This window comes from Salvelinus sp. IW2-2015, unplaced genomic scaffold, assembly GCF_002910315.2.
Source record: "Salvelinus sp. IW2-2015 unplaced genomic scaffold, ASM291031v2 Un_scaffold16525, whole genome shotgun sequence".
Taxonomy (NCBI): Eukaryota; Metazoa; Chordata; class Actinopteri; order Salmoniformes; family Salmonidae; genus Salvelinus; species Salvelinus sp. IW2-2015.
In genome coordinates, this window is record NW_019957627.1 from 183326 (window position 1) to 203963 (window position 20638).

The 20638-nt window shown below is 40.6% G+C and overlaps 2 protein-coding genes across 2 annotated transcripts in view; both read right to left on the reverse strand.

Moving 5' to 3' along the window:
- LOC112080834 (cadherin-related family member 1a) overlaps positions 1-5368 on the reverse strand; it is an 86553-nt gene extending 81185 nt beyond the window's left edge. The window contains exons 1-2 of the mRNA XM_024146769.2: positions 5192-5368; positions 4513-4608 (exon numbers count right to left, since the gene is read on the reverse strand). Coding sequence (XP_024002537.1) covers positions 4513-4608; positions 5192-5327 — 232 coding nt within the window. The 5' untranslated portion in view covers positions 5328-5368. The remainder of the gene's footprint in view (positions 1-4512; positions 4609-5191) is intronic.
- Positions 5369-18635: 13267 nt separating this feature from the next.
- LOC112080830 (paired box protein Pax-2a) overlaps positions 18636-20638 on the reverse strand; it is a 70788-nt gene continuing 68785 nt past the window's right edge. Inside the window, exons 9-10 of the mRNA XM_024146766.2 lie at positions 19868-19954; positions 18636-18741 (exon numbers count right to left, since the gene is read on the reverse strand). Of these exons, the coding sequence (XP_024002534.1) occupies positions 18665-18741; positions 19868-19954 (164 nt within the window). The 3' untranslated portion in view covers positions 18636-18664. The remainder of the gene's footprint in view (positions 18742-19867; positions 19955-20638) is intronic.

A 20638-nucleotide genomic window follows, 5' to 3' on the forward strand; every position in this document is an offset into this window, starting at 1 on the left:
TAGATGTCAACAGTCAGTAGAACGTGGAATGAAGCCTCTAGTGTGATGTGGGGCCGGATGGCAGCTATTTGAGTCAGTGGTCTGGCAGAATGCTAGTTCCTGGTCACGCGCACTAGTCATGATATGGCCATGAGTTCCATTACTCTGTAGACAAAAACGAATGCTCCGGTTGGAACGTTATTGGATATATATGATAACAACATCCTGATGATTGATTCTCTACTTAATTTGACCAGTTTATTCGACCTGGAATATAACTTTTTGAAGTTTTCATCCGAGTTCGCCAGCGTTTGGACATGTGAACTAAACGTGCTAGCAAAAGTAGCTAATTGGACACTAGTAATGGACATTATCGAACAAAACAACGATTTATTGTGGGACTAGGATTCCTGGCACTGCATTCTGATGAAAGATCATCAAAGKTAAGGGAATATTTATGATGTAATTTCGTATTTCTGTTGACTCCAACATGGCGGAGAAATGTTGTGTATTTCTGAGCGCCGTCTCAGATTATTGCATGGTATGCTTTTTCCGTAAAGTTTTTAAAGAAACTGACACAGCGGTTGCATTAAGAACAAGTGTATCTTTAATTATATGTAAAACATGTATCATCAAAGTTTATGATGAGTATTATGATGAGTATTTCTGTTATTTGACGTGGCTCTCTGCAATTTCTCTGGATATTTTGGAGGCATTTCTGAACATGGCGCCAATGTAAACCGAGATTTGTGGATATAAATATGCACATTATCGAACAACACATAAATGTATTGTGTAATATGATGTCCTATGAGTGTCATCTGATTAAGATCATCAAAGGTTAGTTTTGAATTTTATCTCTATTTCTGCTTTTTGTGACTACTATCTTTTGCTGGGAAAATGGCTGTGTTTTTCTGTGGCTATGTACTGAGCTAACATAATCGTTTGGTGTGCTTTCGCCGTAAATACTTTTTGAAATCAGACATGTTGGCTGGATTCACAACATGTGTAGCTTTAATTTGGTGTCTTTCATGTGTGATTTCATGAAAGATTGATTTTTATAGTAATATATTTGAATTTGGCGCGCTACATTTTTTCTGGCTTTAGGCCAAGCGGGACGCTACCGTCCCACATATCCCAGAGAAGTTAAAGTTAAGTTTGCAGGCTTGAGGAATTAAGGTAATGAAGAAAAAAGAAGAGAAAAGGAAAAACAAATAGGACAACTATAACATCAATGCCTAAACTTTCAATGGAAGGGCTGTGGGAGCCATAGCTCTTGTTCCATTATCCTCATTATTATTAGCACATAATGTAGCCTCATGTTTTATTATGCAAAAATGCAGTCTATAATCTAGATCTTCACAATAACTAAATCATTGCCTGTAGGCCAAGTCAACCCTGGGAGATAAATTCAGGAGTGTAACCTGAATGGCACACAAAATGTCAACAGGAAGAAAAAAAATGGAATTGTGTGGTAGCCCATATGGGACTGGCAATCTATCCTGAACAGTTTATCCCATAGGGATGCAATGCGTTGTAGCTATAACGACACAGAGCGAGACCTAGATCCAGTCAAAGGAGACAAATGGTTTGAGTCTCTGATATTTATTAAAAGACAAGGGCCAGGCAATAGGAGGTCGAGGACAGGCAAAAGTTGTCACGCCCTAACCATAGAGAGCTGTTTATTCTCTATGTTGGTTTGGGCATGATAGTGACTAAGGTGGGTCATCTAGGTGATTAATGATTTATGTTGACCTGTTATGTTTCCCAATCAAAGGCAGCTGTTTATTGTTGTCTCTGATTGGGGATCATATTTAGGCAGCCATTTCCCCTTTGTGTTTCGTGAGATCTTGTCTACAGATAGTTGCCTGTGTGCACACCAGTAGCGTCACATTTCGTTTGTGCTTGTTTGTTTTGTTTGGTGAGTTTCAAATTATTAAAAGATGTGGAACTCTACACACGCTGCGCCTTGGTCCAATCATTACTATGACGAACGTGACAGAAGTTCATTAACCAGGTCAGAGTCCGAAAGGTACCGGGCGGCAGGCAGGCTCGAGGTCAGGACAGGCTGAATGGTCAGGCAGGAGGGCTCAGTGTCAGGGCAGGCAGAAAAGGTCGGAACCGGGAGGGCTAAAGAACAGAGACTAGGAACCCAGGAGCACAGAAAAAAACATGTTGGTACGCTTGACAAGACAAGACGAACTGGCAACAGACAAACAGAGAACACAAAAAAATATATAAAAAATAATGAATAAATAAAAATACAATTTGATTTGAGGTGTAAATGCACTGGGGAAGATGGGCAACAACTGGACGGGGGTGGAGACAAGCACAAAGACAGGTGAAACAGATCAGGGTATGACAGTAGCCCCACAAGGAAGCAACCCCAGTCTGTATAGCGCGTCAATACATTGAGTGTGAAAAGCATTAGGAACTTCTCCTAATTTTGAGTTTCAACCCCTTTTGCCCTCAATTCGTTGGGATATGGACTCTACAAGGTGTCGAAAGCGTTCAACAGGGATGCTGGCCCATGTTGACTCCAATGCTTCCAACAGTTGTGTCAAGATGGCTGGATGTCCTTATTCTTTAACCTGTCTCCTTCCCATCTTTACTGATTGAAGTGGATTTAACAGGTAATATAACAAAGGGATCATAGCCTTCATCTGGAATCACCTGGTCAGTCTATGTCATGGAAAGAGCAGTTGTTCCTAATGTTTTGTACACTCAGTGTACATTGTCCATTGTTCATTAATTGGCGTGGAGTCATCATTGTCTAAATATCCTGGACCACTGGCAATATAATAATAACAAAGTCCAATGTTCAGAAATGATCATGTGTACCTTTTACCCAAATTGAGGGGGTGTCCTCATCATTGTCTTATGCTGAGGGTAGCATCACAGCCATAGGCTAGGCTGCATGATTGTGGGTGGATAGCATACCTGAATATTGAGACAGTCAAATTGGAGTTAGCCTAGATCTGGGTAGATTCTGATGCTCTTCTCCGCATATGCCCCGATTCTTTTGCGAGGTGAACAATTTGGTGTTTGACATCAAAACTGTGGATTTGTACAATCATGCACGACATCCCTTCCGGAGAGGACCCGTGCAGTGCGCAATGTTTATCAGTGGCATGGGACCCAGCTTCTCCTGCCCAAACAGTTCATAGAAAAGATCGTTCATAAAGGAAGTTTCAAGTCCTGTGACCCTCACATTGAATTTACAGGAATAAGTTTAGAGTGATTCTTTTTTAGAAGATTGATTTCTCACTGTCTCCAAATGTTACACTTTAGTTGATTAGGTATCCCCTTTAGAAATGAACAGTGCAATAGTTTTAATTGCAAGTCGAGGTCAGAGGTCATTTTCTCACAAACAATCTCTCGGATAGTAGTGGCAAACTCTTGTTGCCGAATGTTGAGAGCTGCCATGTTCCCACAGGTGAATTGTGAAAGGACAGAATATGCCAGCTGCTGGAGCGAAATATACCTGCTATTCTTCCCCGTAATCCAATGAGTCCTGTAACTTATTGTGATGTTAAATGTTGCCAGTTAATTGAAAATAAGTCTGTTAATTCATAGTTATTTGTAAAAGAAAGTCACGAGAAAGCCACCCGTTTCAATTTGTGAATAAAAATAGTCAAGTATGATCACATTTATAGTAGAATAAATGCTCCAGTAGCTGTTTTCAAAGTATTTCTGCCATTTTGTTTCATAGCTGGTAAATAAATAGCACAAAATCCAAAAACTACGAATCCTATATAGTCTATCCCACCTCGTGCTGCAACACTGTCTAGCTGGGGGCTGTGAGCACAGGAAGAGCCACGTCAAAGATTCATTTTTAGACACTCTGCGCACAGGCCTAAAATTTGGTCTAATTAACTTGAAATGAGAGTCTACTTTTCTTCACAAGCTAGGTAGTTTTTCTATGTTTGAGTTTCAACTGCTAGGGAAGAGAATACAACACTTCTACTAATCAGACTCACAGGCACAAACATGACTCAAGTCACACTATCATGGTAACCTCCTGCCCTTAAAGGAGCAGGTGAAAATGTTTGTCTCGTCTGTGATATTTTGGTTAAATGACTCATGTTATAAAAAATACATACTATTCAATATACCACATTAGTTTCTTCTTACTAGTAATACATGTATTTGTTTTAGAAACATAACAAAGCATGCTCATCTGTTTTTTTGTGTTTTGTTGGTGTAATTTTCACTGCAATTTATTTTTCTTTTAATCTACCTGCCAGTGACTGGTTGACCAAAAAGTACATTTATTGCCCTGTTCCTCGCCTTGAAAGTTGCCTATGGGCCAGGAGAAACTGAAATCCATGGCTTGATTTTATTTAAACAGCCATTGCAAACGTCATCTAACTTTAGCCACGACGGGCTAACAATCAATGGAATTGGTAGGGGCATGTTAGCATGTATTACTTATTTTTTGCTACATTACCATGTTAGTAACATCAAACCATATATAGAGTTCATTTCAGGTTATTTGGCCATTTTTGGGGTGGTGTTAGGGTAAGGTCTTACCGACAGGAGTATCCTCTGACAGACTGAAGAGTGCCAGGTTTCCGTTGCTACTGTAGGGCCCATTATCGTAGAAAAATGGGGCGTAGTCTGCTTGTGCTAGAAGAGATATATCAAGACTCTAATCCATTTGTTGTTATACTGTACTACTAATTCCCCCTAATAACATCTTAGCACTGGCTGTAGGTGTCAGATACACAGAGCAGGGTATATTGTACTAACCCCCTCTGCTTTCTCTATCCCTTGACTGGGATTACAGGCGCAGTTACGTCAACCAGCCCAAAAATATACACACTTTTCTTGACTTTTCCCCACGCCATCAAAGGTAATTAAAATAGCTTTTTTTCAAATACATACAGTATTCACAATTGATGGTACTGTGGTGTAATTTTACATTCTTCTAAATCACTTGAGAGTTTCAAACAATATCCAACAACTTCTATTAAATCATAAGATATTGCACTCACTTGCAACTAGCAGGTAAGCAGGCGATGGGAGGAAAGGCAAGCATTAAATACAGAACAGGAAAAACATGTTCTTAGCTCTAAAGTGTATGATTATGAAAATGCTAGCCATCTCTCAAAGCCCTCTAGTGCAATTGAAAACCATTAACAATCAGAACAAAGCTTAATTAAGTTGCCAATCAGGTATAAAGGAAGCGAAAAGGAAAAGGTAGACTTACCAAAGCAAACATGCACTAATACGAGAAGCAGTGAAAAATGTAACTTCTTGACATTCTTCATCTTAGAGAGCAAAACCATGAAAGCACACCAAGAAAAGAGCTTGTGGAGGTAGCTACTACAGTTAGTTCTGTACATAAGGTGTCCTTCAAGGTGTTTACGGCGAACTAGAGGAGGAAGGCTTTGGCAAATGCCCACATACTAATCCAATAACACGTCTTAGCCCCGGAGACGCATATAGACCCCCCCTTCTCTCCAATCATGCCGTTTACCACCAATTGTCGGGCAGGGGGTGGGTCAACAAGAGAGGGGCTTGGGGTCTGGGAGTGTCCACTCTGTGAGAGCTGGGAGCTGAACTGGAAAACACTAAAAGGCTAAAAATATATTGATTAATGTGATGAGAAAATTAACTCAGAATTATTTAATATGTAGATATTTATTACATCAAGAATAAATATTTCTTAATTGATATGTTATTCATCATCTGGATTCATGCATTATTGATGTGTAATTAATGTGTTAAAAAATATGTCTAATTCATGTTAAGTTAGTTTGTCTACAGTTGTGCAGCTGGGAATGTATTACAATTCATATTTAAATTGCTTGAAGAAAGTAAAATACTGTGGGGATACAGTGCCTTACAAAAGTATTCACCCCCCTTGGCGTTTTTCATATTTTGTTGAGTTACAACCTGTAATTTAACTTCGCTAGAGTAGGGGGAACTATTTTCACTTCCGGATGAAAACCATGCCCAAAGTAAACGGCCTATTTCTCAGGCCCAGATGCTAGAATATGCATATAACTGACAGATTAGGATAGGAAACACTCTAAAGTTTCCAAATATTGTCTGTGAGTATAACAGAACTGATTTTGCAGGCAAAAACTTGAGGAAATCCAACCCGGAAGTGCCTCTTATTTTGAAAAATCCCTGTTCCATATCCTCCATTTAAAGGGATATCAACCAGATTCGGTTGTGAACAGTCTTTAGACATAGTTTCAAGCTTTTATTCTGAAAAATTTGCGAGATTAACAAATCGCGTCAGTGTCGTTGATTAGTTCTTGCGCGTGAAAGTGGTAGTTCAACTTTTCTTTCTCTCTAGTATTGAATTACTTTACCCTCCGGTTGAAATATTATCGATTATTTATGTTAAAAACAACCTGAGGATTGATTATAAAAACGTTTGACGTGTTTCTACGAACTTTACGGATACTATTTGGAATTTTCGTCTGCCCTTCACGACTGGCACGAGCCTGTGGATTACTGAACATAACTCGCAAACCAAATGGAGTTTTTTGGATATAAAAATCATCTTTATCGAACAAAAGGAACATTTATTGTGTAACTGGGAGTCTCGTGAGTGTAAACATCTGAAGATCATCAAAGGTAAGCGATTAAATTTTATTGCTTTTCTGACTTTCGTGACGAAGCTAATTTGAGGCTAGCTGTTCTTACTGTTTTGTCTAGTGATTGATAAACTCACAAACGCTTGGATTGCTTTCGCTGTAAAGCATATTTTCAAAATCTGACACGACAGGTGGATTAACAACAAACTAAGCTGTGTTTTTCTATATTGCACTTGTGATTTCATGAATATAAATATTTTTAGCAATTCTTTTTGAATTTGGCGCTCTGCAATTCAGCGGTTGTTGATGACAATTATCCCGCTGAAGGGATCCGTGCGCCAAGAGTTAACTAACCTCCAAACGAGCTTCAATGCCATAAAACACTCCTTCTGTGGCCTCCAACTGCTCTTAACGCTAGTAAAACCAAATGCATGCTTTTCAACCGTTAGCTGCCCGCACCCTCCCGCCCGATTAGCATCACTACCCTGGACGGTTCTGATCTAGAATATGTGGACAACTACAAATACCTAGGTGTCTGGCTAGACTGTAAACTCTCATTCCAGACTCATATTAATATCTCCAATCCAAAATCGGCTTTTTATTTTCGCAACAAAGCCTCCTTCACTCACGCCGTGAAACTTTCCCTAGTAAAACTGACTATCCTATCGATCCTCGACTTCGGCGATGTCATCTACAAAACAGCTTCCAATACTCTACTCAGCAAACTGGATGCAGTCTATCACAGTGCCATCCGTTCTGTTACCAAAGCCCCTTATACCACCCACCACTGCGACCTGTATGCTCTAGTCGGCTGGCCCTCACTACATATTCGTCGCCAGACCCACTGGCTTCAGGTCATCTATAAGTCTCTGCTAGGTAAAGCGCCGCCTTATCTCAGCTCACTGGTCACAACACCCACCCGTAGCACGCGCTCCAGCAGGTATATCTCACTGGTCATCCCCAAAGCCAACACCTCTTTGGCCGCCTTTCCTTCCAGTTCTCTGCTGCCAGTGAATGGAACGAATTGCAAAAATCGCTGAAGCTGGAGACTTATATTTCCCTCACTAACCTTAAACATCAGCTATCTGAGCAGCTAACCGATCGCTGCAGCTGTACACAGTCCATCTGTAAACAGCCCACCCAATCTATGTACCTCATCCCCATTTTGTTTTTATTTACTTTTCTGCTCTTTTGCACACCAGTATCTACTTGCACATCATCATCTGCTCATTTATCACTCCAGTGTTAATATGCTAAATTGTGAATAACTTCGCTACTATGGCCTATTTATTGCCGACCTCCTCACGCGATTTGCACACACTGTATATAGACTTTCTTTTTTTCTATTGTGTGTTTGACTGTACGCTTGGTTAGTCCATGTGTAACTCTGTGTTGTTGTTTGTGTCGCACTGCTTTCCTTTATCTTGGCCAGGTCGCAGCTGTAAATGAGAACTTGTTCTCAAATAGCCTACCGGGTTAAATAAAGGTGAAACAAAAACAAAAAAAGATTAAAAACTCCTTGAACATCTGATCAAATGGCTAGACAGACTATTTGCATTGCCACCCCCCCCTTTTTTTTACACCCCTGCTACTCTCTGTTGTTATCATCTATGGCTAGTCACTTTAATAACTCTACCTACATGTACATATTACTTCGACTAACCGGTGCCCCCGCACATTGACTCCGTACCGGTACCCCCCTGTTTATAGTCTCGCTATTGTTGTTTTACTGCTGCTCTTTAATTACTTGTTAGGGGCTCGTAAGTAAGCATTACACTGTAAGGTCTACACCTGTTGCATTCGGCGCATGTGACTAATACAATTGGATTTGATTTGGCATCGTTTGCTACGCTGGATAGAGTAAAGGATACATTCTTCATTATTCTAAAGGCCTTATGCAACATCAAGCATGTTTCCATTTCCCTTACAATACATTTGATTAGTAATAGAGTTATAGTAAATAAAACAGTCCCATAACAGCTTCTTTATACAAAGTAAAACCTAAAAGGGAATGGTATCAACCTGCCTAGTGGTTAGAGTGTTGGGCCAGTCACCAAAAGGTTGCTAGATCGAATCCCCGAGCTGCAAGGTAAACATATGTTGTTCTGCCCTTGAACAAGGCAGTTAATCCACTGTTCCCAAGTAGGCCATCATTGTAAATAAGAATTTGTTCTTAACTGACTTGCCAAGTTAGATAAAGGTTCAAATAAAATAAAATCAACCTGCAAGGCGCAAGGTCAAATTATTTGCTGCTGATAAATAGGCATAGCAAAAACTCATCATTAAACTATTGTCTTTCTAAATGAAATCAACCTCTTCACCATCCTTATCGTTCAGTTAGGCCTCATTTAAATTCAATTGTGAAGTAAGGTGCACAAGTATTGCCCATTCATCCATTTGTCATTCATTCAGTGAGTATAGAGAGATGCCTTAGTGCCTTTCTGGGTACCAATCATACAGCACATTGTCTTGGTGGGTTAAATTGGGAATAGTTGTAAAAAAAAAAAAATGGTAAAAAGGCTCCAAATACTTTTCTATTTGTGATTAAAAAATTCTGGCAAATCAGTAGTGTTAAATACACTGCTCAAAAAAATAAAGGGAACACTTAAACAACACAATGTAACTCCAAGTCAATCACACTTCTGTGAAATCAAACTGTCCACTTAGGAAGCAACACTGATTGACAATAAATTTCACATGCTGTTGTGCAAATGGAATAGACAAAAGGTGGAAATTATAGGCAATTAGCCAGACACCCCCAATAAAGGAGTGATTCTGCAGGTGGTGACCACAGACCACTTCTCAGTTCCTATGCTTCCTGGCTGATGTTTTGGTCACTTTTGAATGCTGGCGGTGCTCTCACTCTAGTGGTAGCATGAGACGGAGTCTACAACCCACACAAGTGGCTCAGGTAGTGCAGCTCATCCAGGATGGCACATCAATGCGAGCTGGGGCAAGAAGGTTTGCTGTGTCTGTCAGCGTAGTGTCCAGAGCATGGAGGCGCTACCAGGAGACAGGCCAGTACATCAGGAGACGTGGAGGAGGCCGTAGGAGGGCAACAACCCAGCAGCAGGACCGCTACCTCCGCCTTTGAGCAGGAGGAGCACTACCAGAGCCCTGCAAAATGACCTCCAGCATTTCGCCAATTGCTTTTCCACATTGACACGTGAAAACACTTAGATAATGAGTTCCCTTAAAAATCTGAGCTTGAGCACTATAAATAGGCCACAGGTAAACATTTGGTTTGGACAACAATGGAGGCCAATATTGGACAGAGAGTAAGAGGGGTGAGAACTAGAGGAGGACGAGGAGGAGGAAGAGGACGAGGAGGACAAGGAGGTGAAGAAGTAAGAGGAGGAGAAGGAGAAGGAAGAGGTGATGTAGGATGGGGGAGATGGAGAGGATGGGGAAGAGGAGGAAGAAGAGGAGGTGAAGAAGTAAGAGGAGGAGAAGGAAGAGGTGATGTAGGACGGGGGAGAAGGAGAGGACGGGGAAGGGGAAGGGGAGTCAGGAACACAATAACTGATGAAATCAGAGCTACTATGGTTAACCATGTTGTCAACCATGGGATGAGCATGAGGGAGGCTCGGCAACGGGTTCAACCAAATCTGAGCCGCTATACTGTTGCATGTATCATCCAGATATTTAGAAATGAGAACCGGTAAGTAACTATGTGCTGTAGTCTTACTGGTACAGTAATATGTACTGTACTTTCATAATGAGAAGGATCACTAAAACCATTCAAATGTGTTTTTACAGAACTGCAGGAAACCCAGTATCTGGTGGAAGAGGTCAACAGTTCACCCCAGAGCAGGAGACCCACATTGTAAATATGGCCATTGCAAATAACTGCATCAGACTCAGAGAACTGCAGGACCACATAATGCAGATAACACCATATTCCAAAACGTCAACAGAGTTAGTCTCTCTGCACTATCTTGTCTACTGAAACGCAATATAATTAGGATGAAGCAGCTGTTCAGAGTCCCTTTTGAAAGAAACTCAGACCGTGTTCAACAACTGAGATATGAATATGTGCAGGTAAGCCATACTATCCTACCACTGGTACTGCAGCTGGAAGTGTATGGTGCTACATCATATTGACTGATCCCTATCTTTTCCTACTGTGCCACATTGTTTTGTCTTGTCTCTTTCAGAGAGTCATGGAGCTAGAAGCAGATGCAGTGCATCGTGAGCTAATATATGTGGACGAGGCAGGTTTGAACCTTGTAAAAACAAGGGGCCGCAACAGAAATATCATTGGACACCGTGCCATCATCAACGTCCCGGGACAACGTGGTGGCAACATAACAATGTCTGCGGCTGTTAGTCAAAAGAGCATCCTTCACCATCATGCAATCCTAGGCCAATACAACACTGCACACATTATCACATTTCTGGACACCCTCCACAACAGACGAATCCCTAATGACCAGGGGCCAGAACAGCCCAGGTACGTTATCATCTAGGACAATGTAGTTTCCACTGGGCTGCTGTGGTCCGCAATTGGTTCACAGGTCACCCACTTTTCTTCACACTCAATCACCCCCAATACTGTCCGTTCTTGAATTTTATTGAAGAATTATTCACGTTGGAAGGTGTATGATCGCCAGCCCCACCAACGCATACCCCTTACCCCATCTACAGGCAATGGAGGAGGCTTGTGGAGACATGGATCAGGTGTCATGCCAGGCCTGGATACAGCACTCCAGGCGATACTTCCTACGCTGCCTAGCTCAAGACGACATCGCATGTAATGTGGATGATGTCTTTCTTGTATTTCTATTTGTATTTATTATGGATCTCCATTAGCTGCGGCCAAAGCAGCAGCTACTCTTCTTGGGGTCCAGCAAAATGAAAGCAGTTTATACAATTTTAAAAACAGTACAATACATTCACAGATTTCACAACACGGTGTGTTCCCTCAGGCCCCTACTCCACCACTACCAGATATCTACAGTGCTAAATCCATGCATATGTATAGTGCGTATGTTATCGTGTGTATGTGCCAATGTTTGTTTTGCTTCACAGTCCCCGCTGTTCCATAAGGTGTTTTATATCTGTTTCTTTTATCAAATTTTCTGCTTGCGTCAGTTACTTGATGTGGAATAGAGTTCCATGTAGTTATGACTCTATGTAGGACTGTGTGCTTCTCATATTCTGTTCTGGACTTGGGGACTGTGAAGAGACCTCTTGTGGCATGTCTTGTGGGGTATGCATGGGTGTCCGAGCTGTGTGCCAGTAGTTTAGACAGACAGCTCGGTGCATTCATGAAAGCTGTGATGAATTCAATCTCTCCTCCACTTTCAGCCAGGAGCGATTGACATGCATATTATTAATATTAGCTCTCTGTGTACATCCAAGGGCCAGCCATGCTGCACTGTTCTGAGCCAATTGCAATTTTCCTAAGTCCTAAGTTTTTTGTGGCACCTGACCACGACTGGATAGTAGTCAAGGTGCGACAAAACTAGGGCCTGTAGGACCTGCCTTGTCGATAGTGTTGTGTGACGGAGAAGTCCGTCACTGGCCGCGGGCAGCGTTTGGTACACTAACACACACATTCATCGCACCTCCCTGCTCCGTTATCAGGTACGTTAACAATGTGGGTCGACACACAAGTTAACTTCTCTATCTTAGTACATACAATTCACACTTTATTCTTACCTCCTGTCAGTAACAGTTTATGGTATAATGAATATACAGACAAGCGTTCATGTTTATTTTAAACAACGTTTATTGTACGTATCAATGTTACGGATGAGCATGTTGTTTGTTTGGTTCTGTTCCTCTTTCTCTGTAGCCTCCGGGTATGCTGGGAAAAGGTCCAGAGCTACGGTAATCGGGCTGGGATAAGGACCAGAGCTACGGTAATCGGGCTGGGATAAGGACCAGAGCTACGGTAATCGGGCTGGGATAAGGACCAGAGCTTAGGTAATCGGGCTGGTTTTGTAGTGCCTGTTCCGACTCGCTCGTTCATGTGAATGGGCACATTGGAAGATTCCATGTCAGTAGGGATGGGATTTTGTAAATGGGTTATACTGGTATATGGTACCATGAGAAACGTGTTGTAATGTATATCATTCAGTATGTTTAGATGAGTGGAAAATGTAGGCTTTGATGAAGGTAATTGCTTAATTAATTACTGCTGGGTATGTTCTGATGGGAGGGGCTTCCCCTACAAAAGGAGCCTCTCTTTCAGTTCAAGGGGGGAACCATTTTAGATTGAGCTGTTGATGGGGCAGCATTGTTTTTAAGTTGTCCCCATAATGTATACTTTGAACTGCAGAGCATCGCTTTATTATAGACAGACTTCTCCCCATCTTAGCTACTACTGCATCAATATGTTTTGACCATGACAGTTTACAATCTAGGGTTACTAAAAAGTTGTTTAGTCATCCATGTAATTTATTACAAGATTTAGTTGAGGTTTAGGGTTTAGTGAGTGTTTTGTTCCAAATACAATGATTTTAGTTTTAGAAATATTTAGGGCTAATTTTTTCCTTGCCACCCACTCTGAAACTAACTGCAGCTCTTTGTTGTCAATCATCAGTCATTTGTGTAAGTGCTGTGCTTGTTGAGTGTCCTTCCCTATAAGCATGCTGAAATTATGTTGTCAATTTGTTTACTGTGAAATAGCATTGTATCTGGTCGAACACAATTTTTTCCAGAAGTTTACTAAGGGTTGGTAACAGGCTGATTGGTCGGCTATTTGAGCCAGTAAAGGGGGCTTTACTATTCTTAGGTAGTGGAATGACTTTAGCTTCCCGCCAGGCCTGAGGGCACACACATTCTAGTGGGCTTAAATTGAAGATGTGACAAATAGGACTGGCAATATCGTCTGTTATTATACTCTTGTTTCCAGACCCACAAAGAAGGCGAGATGTAGCCTCATTTTTTTCTGTTCTTTTTTTTCTAGCACAAATGTTTTTGTTTTCTTCTACTGCGCTTTGGTTGTTTGAGGAGTATTGGAGCATTTTGGGGGGAAAAAATTTACTTTGCCCTCTTATTTTTTTTCATAGTGTGTTATGTTCAGAATACACATCCATACTTTACACATTTGGATACCTGTGTGTTTACAACATATATGACAAAACCTTATTGCAAACTGCTATGCCCTGCACACAGAAAAAGAAAAAGCCACAAGTGTTTTCAATTATACTATTGGTGCGTAATTGGTCTTTTGTGTACTTATTCAAGTGATGGTTTGTGTGTACTGTATTTACACAAAAACACTTTTTTAAAGAGTTTGAGGAGTTTTGCAAGAATTGTTTGCTTTTGCAAGAGATGTATAATGTTTTGCTGGTTTGGTGTAAGGTTTTGTGGTTAGTGTGTAGAGTTTAGCAAAAATAGCCTATAGTTTCAAAGATAATGCCTAAACAATCCAGAAAAAAATGTAATATTGGGGGATTTTAATCTGGATTGGTTGATGCTAATTTCAGATAGGCTGAAAGATACTTTTACTGAGCTAAATCTAACTGACCTGATAACTAAACCAACTCACCCCAACTTTAAATATCCTGAATAATCTACTCTTTTAGATGTTATTCTAACAAATGTCCCTCATAAGTATACTGCCAATGGAATCTTTGCTAATGAGCTCAATGACCATTGTCCCATAGCCTGCGTAAATGATGTATGAACTACCTAAATCTCACCCATGCATTATTACAAAGAGACATTTTAGGAATTTTAATTACCAACATTTCATGTCTTATCTGGGGTTGTGTGACTGGGGGATTGTGTCATCTATCTCTGACTCGGATCAGGCCCTAAATTGTTTTACTTCTGTGTTAAACAGTGTTGCAGATACGCATGCTCCGTATAAAAATCTAAGAGTAAAGTATAGATCAAACCCTTTCTTCATGCATGAATTGTCTGAAAAATTACAGGAAATACATTTAGCTTGAACTAAAGCTGGCAGTCCTTCAGACATTTGCGAAATAGGTGTACATCTCTAGTTAAAAAGTAAAGTCAACATACTTGGACTGTGTATCTGAGAATGGTGGGAATCCAGCAAACTTCTGGAAAGTTGTCAAATCTTGTAAACCTTTTTTGAACTTCTCATTCTAAATGAGAAACCTAACCCTAACCAGTCTAGTTTTAGACCTGGACAAAGCTCAGTTTCAGATGCTTGTTCTACATGTTCATTTGCTTAGATCATAAAACTCATTGTGCTGCCTTATTTATAGACCTTTCCAAGGCCTTCGACCGTCTTGACCACTACACTCTCATTCAAAGGCTGACTGAAATAGGCCTGGATCAGGCTTCTTGCAAGTCGTTTGAGAATTATATGTTAGATAGGACACAATGCGTGATTTCTGATGGTGTCTAGTTTCCTGGATATTACAAAAGGTGTACTGCAGGGGTTGGTATTGGGATCTGTTCTTTTTACTATGTATATCAAAAAATATTGGTCTATCTGATAAAACTGAAAATGACACGTATGTATGCCATTTCCCCAACTGTTGACCAGGCTAGCAAATTGCACAGTCAACTTTCCTGCCGGTTCTTGACTATGGTAACACCATTTACCAGATTGCAGCAGCCACTACTCTAAAACCTTTGGATGCCATCTACCATAGTGTACTTCGCTTTATTACAGGTGACAGTTTTAATCCACTGCATCCTGTATCAAAAGGTTGACTGGTCCTCATTTAAGTCCCGTAGATCACTTCATTATTCCCGTTTTGTTTACATAGCTCTACTACAGAAGCTTCCGACATACATAACTTAACTGTTTAAATATAAAAACATGAGATACCAAACCCGTTCACAAGGTTGGTTAACTCTTGAGGTTCCTCGGGTCTCCACCTAACTAGGGAAATCCACGATTAGTTTTAAAGCAATTCATTGCTGGAACCAACTACAAAATTCATTACAATTGGATGTTTTGGTGCCCCTCGGACAATTTATAATATTGATTAGGGATCTTCTTATTGAGGAATTGTATTGTTTTTCTATAATATGCGCTGTGCTGTATTTTGCTTGTTTTATATTGAATTTGAAATTGTATATACAGTGCTCCCTTGTTAATGAGACCCTGATCTCAATGGTGACTCCCTGCATAAATAAAAATCAAAAGGGGGAAAAAAGTGCTTTATTGGTTGTCCACCGTTCACCTCTGTAAGACCGAGGGAAATTTTACTTTAAGTTGAGCCTAGCAACAGAAGACAAAACAGAAAGCCATTTGTCTCAAATTGCATAGTGACATCGTCATGAAAACAAACAAACAAAAAAACGTACAAACAACTGAATGTGTCAAATTAGTGTTTGAAACCTGTGGCACCATTGCAAGACAGGTTTGTTGTTGTACTTTAAAACAAAACAAGACATTAAGACACAAATATAATGTAATTTTGTCTCGCTCTGTATATCTAAAAACCAGTTTGTGTAAAACTGTAATGGTCAAGTGTAGGTGATCCTGTTTACAGAGAAGAGAATTGTCTTCATATTATACACAAATCATTCTACAAAGCAGCAATGTGTTGCAAATGACATAATATTAAGTAATCCAATTTCAACACAGATATAAGATATCTTAATATTTGCCTCTACTTAAAATGACCACATACATGTTCAATGTTAACTACTTTTAAAAGAGAATACTGCTTTATATACTGAGTGTACAAAACAAAGAACACCTCCTCTTTCCATAACATAGACTGCCCGGGTGAATCCAGGTGAAAGCTATGATCCCTTATTGATGTCCCTCTTTAAATCCACTTCAGTCAGGGGAAGAGACAGGTTAAAGAAGGATTTTTAAGCTTTGAGACAATTGAGACATGGATTGTGTATGTGAGCCATTCAGAGGGTGAATGGGCAAGACAAAATATTTAAGTGCCTTGAACTGGGTATGGTATTAGGGGCCAGGCGCACCGGTTTGTGTCAAGAACTGCAACTCTGCTGTGATCTTCACGTTCAACAGTTTCCCGTGTGTATCCAGAATGGTCCACCACACAAAGGACATCCAGCCAACTTGACACAACTGTGGAAAGCTTTGGAGTCAACATGGGCCAGCATCCCTGTGGAACGATTTTGACGCCTTGTAGAGTGTCCATGCCCCGACGAATTGAGGCTGTTCTGAAATATTCAATATTAGGAAGGTGTTCGTAATGTTTTGGACACTCAGGGTATAATCATACGTACAGTAAATACAACATTGAATATAAAACTAAGTCTTTGGCAAACGTAGTAAAAAGTACACTTTTTCAGTGTCCCTTTAAAAGCAAGGTGGCTATTCAATTACATGTAAATAATACTTAGGACTATAGTATGACTTGATTTGTATTGAAAAGTGACATTTCTAAAGAGGTTAAAGTCTTTTTACAGTTGAAGCTTATACATATGTAGGCAACTGATGGTAAGAGTAAAACTATATTTCAGAATGTTTAGCTAGAGATATTATAGTAGCACTATATAGTATTATCCTTACCAGAGCAATGTGCATCATATTACTGTAGAAACGATCAGATACATGAATATCAATTTCACATGAAAGTGTTATTCTTAAGAAGGCTTCTTTAGTTTAGATCTGGATAATGCCACTGTACATGTATTCTGTCATACTGTAGTATTTGATTAATTGTGACTACCGTAATTTCCGGACTATAAGCCGCTACTTTTTTCCCACGCTATGAACCTCGCGGTTTATACAATGACGCGGCTAATTTATGATAAATTTTTAAAAATCACAAGATTCACGCCGCCAAAAAACTGAGCACCGTCACATAATGTGACGTAAATCGAGCGCGCTCAAACTTCCCATCATTCTGATTACGGTAGTCATTTTGTCACCCTCATCATGGCAAAGACACGGAGAAATGCATATGATGCAGCTTTCAAGTTGAAGGCGATCGATCTGGCTGTTGGAAAAGGAAATAGAGCCACTGCACGGGAGCTTGGCCTTAATGAGTCGATGATAAGACGTTGGAAACAGCAGCGTGAGGAACTGACTCAGTGCAAAAAGACAACAAAAGCTTTCAGAGAAGAAAAGCAGATGGCCCGAACTAGAAAATGAGCTTGAAGACTGGGTCAACACACAGAGAGCAGACGGCCGAGGTGTTTCAACTGTGCAGATCCGACTGAAAGCCAAAACAATCGCCACCGCAATGAAGTTTGACTTTCTTGGTAGGCTACTGTTTACTGCTATTTTTTTTATTTTTGTTACAAGCCGTGTTTCGTTAAAGCCTATTTATTTTTGTTACAAACCGTGTTTCGTTTAAAAGCCTATTTTATTTTTGTTACAAGCCGTGTTTCGTTTAAAGGCTGTGTAAAGTTCATTTGTTTCAATGTACCGGTAGGCACTTGCGGCTTATAGACATGTGCGGTTTATTTATGTACAAAATACATATTTTTAAAAAATTCAGTGGGTACGGCTTATATTCAGGTGCGCTTAATAGTCCAGCAATTACGGTAGGTATCCCCCTTTCCCTTTACTTACAGTGAATGTACTCAGTTGGAATGCAATTCTATTAAATCAGATGCTCAGGTAATAGTGCAAAAAAGATCAAAGGATGGTACACTGCTGAGTTAACAAAATATGACACGAAATGTGACAGAAAAAAACACAATCCTGAAAATTCTTAGAAACTTTTGTACATTAGAAAAAAAATCTTTAAAAAATAAAAACAATTTGAGAATAGAAAATGCTGCTGAACCACGGTCTGCATTTCATATTTTTCAGCAAAAAAAGCTTTCGAAAGTAAGCGAAAAGCACCAGGCTGTGGTTCACCCTACTCTTCAACATGCCCTAAACACAGGTTAGCTGGTTAGTCACCGTATTTGTATTTTGGCATACAACCTGTAGAAACCCCTGGGCTTATCATTACAACAAGAAATACCGCACTGATTTAGCCATGTAAAGAATTGAGGATCAATGAAGAAAACAACATCAACAACCACCGCAAAAGAAAAAAAAAGGTTTGTTCAGTTCTAGATGCCAGGGGGCCCTCTTTGGCCAGTGTGTGTGTTTGAGCGTAGCCAGTCGCCCTGCCACTCATCCCCCTATGGTGAAACTGAAGATTCAGGGGGGATTCCATCTTGCTTCCCTTTGACCTCTCAGTGCCTCTCAGACAGGGACAATATGGAGGCTGCAGTCCCGACTGTGCAGTTGGACCATGTTTCCATGGTAACTAGTGGCGGTCATATGCTGTGGCAGCAGTGGGAGGCGCGGAGCCACGGGCTGCAGCACTATAATAATAAGGGTAACCTGAAAGTGAACAGAAGAAAGCGCAGTTCGAAACCACAAGATCAAACACCACAAAAGGCACACACACATGCTCATTTAACGTTACACTGCATAATTCACAGGGAAATCGTTAATCAGATATTGTGCTGGGGTAGCTAATTTGTGTTAAAATTATGACTGATTCTGCAGTAGGTTTACATGTAATGTCTCCACAACTGTTATGGTACATTTACATTTAAGTCATTTAGCAGACGCTCTTATCCAGAGCGACTTACAAATTGGTGCATTCACCTTATGATATCCAGTGGAACAACCACTTTACAATAGTGCATCTAACTCTTTTAAGGGGGGGGGGGTTAGAAGGATTACTTTATCCTATCCTAGGTATTCCTTAAAGAGGTGGGGTTTCAGGTGTCTCCGGAAGGTGGTGATTGACTCCGCTGACCTGGCGTCGTGAGGGAGTTTGTTCCACCATTGGGGTGCCAGAGCAGCGAACAGTTTTGACTGGGCTGAGCGGGAACTGTACTTCCTCAGAGGTAGGGAGGCGAGCAGGCCAGAGGTGGATGAACGCAGTGCCCTTGTTTGGGTGTAGGGCCTGATCAGAGCCTGAAGGTACGGAGGTGCCGTTCCCCTCACAGCTCCGTAGGCAAGCACCATGGTCTKGTAGCGGATGCGAGCTTCAACTGGAAGCCAGTGGAGAGAGCGGAGGAGCGGGGTGAYGTGAGAGAACTTGGGAARGTTGAACACCAGACGGGCTGCGGCGTTCTGGATGAGTTGTAGGGGTTTAATGGCACAGGCAGGGAGCCCAGCCAACAGCGAGTTGCAGTARTCCAGACGGGAGATGACAAGTGCCTGGATTAGGACCTGCGCCGCTTCCTGYGTGAGGCAGGGTCGTACTCTGCAAATGTTGTAGAGCATGAACCTACAGGAACGGGTCACCGCCTTGATGTACTATGGTACTACTGTATACTTATTCTAGTTTTGATTGGTTTAGCTTATCAACCTTTCCAATATTTGGTCATAGTTATAATATTGATCAAACAGACAACTTCATTCTTAGCTACTTGAACACATAGTGAAATAGTACAAAGTATTATAGCTGTAATCTGATATAAATAATAAAAGGTAATACAGTGTTGATACTGACTTAGTACTGCTGGGTTGCTGAACCGCCATCCTTCGTTGTAGGTGGTGCATTGAGGGTGGGAATAGGGGTTTCCTGAAAAGTCTCCTCCTGAAAACCAAAAAAATCTGAACATCAGTCACAAGAACATGGGAATTCAGGAGATTTGCTTAATATTCCTGTAACTGTGTCACACAAAAAGTTCACCTAAAATGACATACTCAAATCTAACTGCCTGTAGCTCAGGGCCTGAAGCAAGGATAAGCATATTCTTGGTACCATTTGAAAGAAAACACTTTGAAGTTTGTGGAAATGTTAAAAGAATGTAGGAGAATATAACGCATTAGATCTGGTAAAAGATAATACAAAGGAAAAAAAAACGTTTTTTGTATTTATTTTGTACCATCATCTTTGAAATGCAAGAGAAAGGCCATAATGTATTATGCCAGCCCAGGCGCAATTTAGATTTTGGCCACTAGATGGCAGCAGTGTACGTGCAAAGTTTTAGACTGATCCAAGGAACCATTGCATTTCTGTTCAAAATGTTGTATCAAGACTGCCCAAATGTGCCTAATTTGTTTATTAATAACGTTTCATGTTCAAAACTGTGCACTATCCTCAAACAATAGCATGGTATTCTTTCACTGTAATAGCTTCTGTAAATTGGACAGTGCAGTTAGATTAACAAGAACTTAAGCTTTGTTATAGGACTGTCATCTGAGGAAGGTTTATGAAGGTTAGTGAAATTTAATATCTTTTGCTGGTTTATTCGCTAACGCTAACGTGCCTATTGCT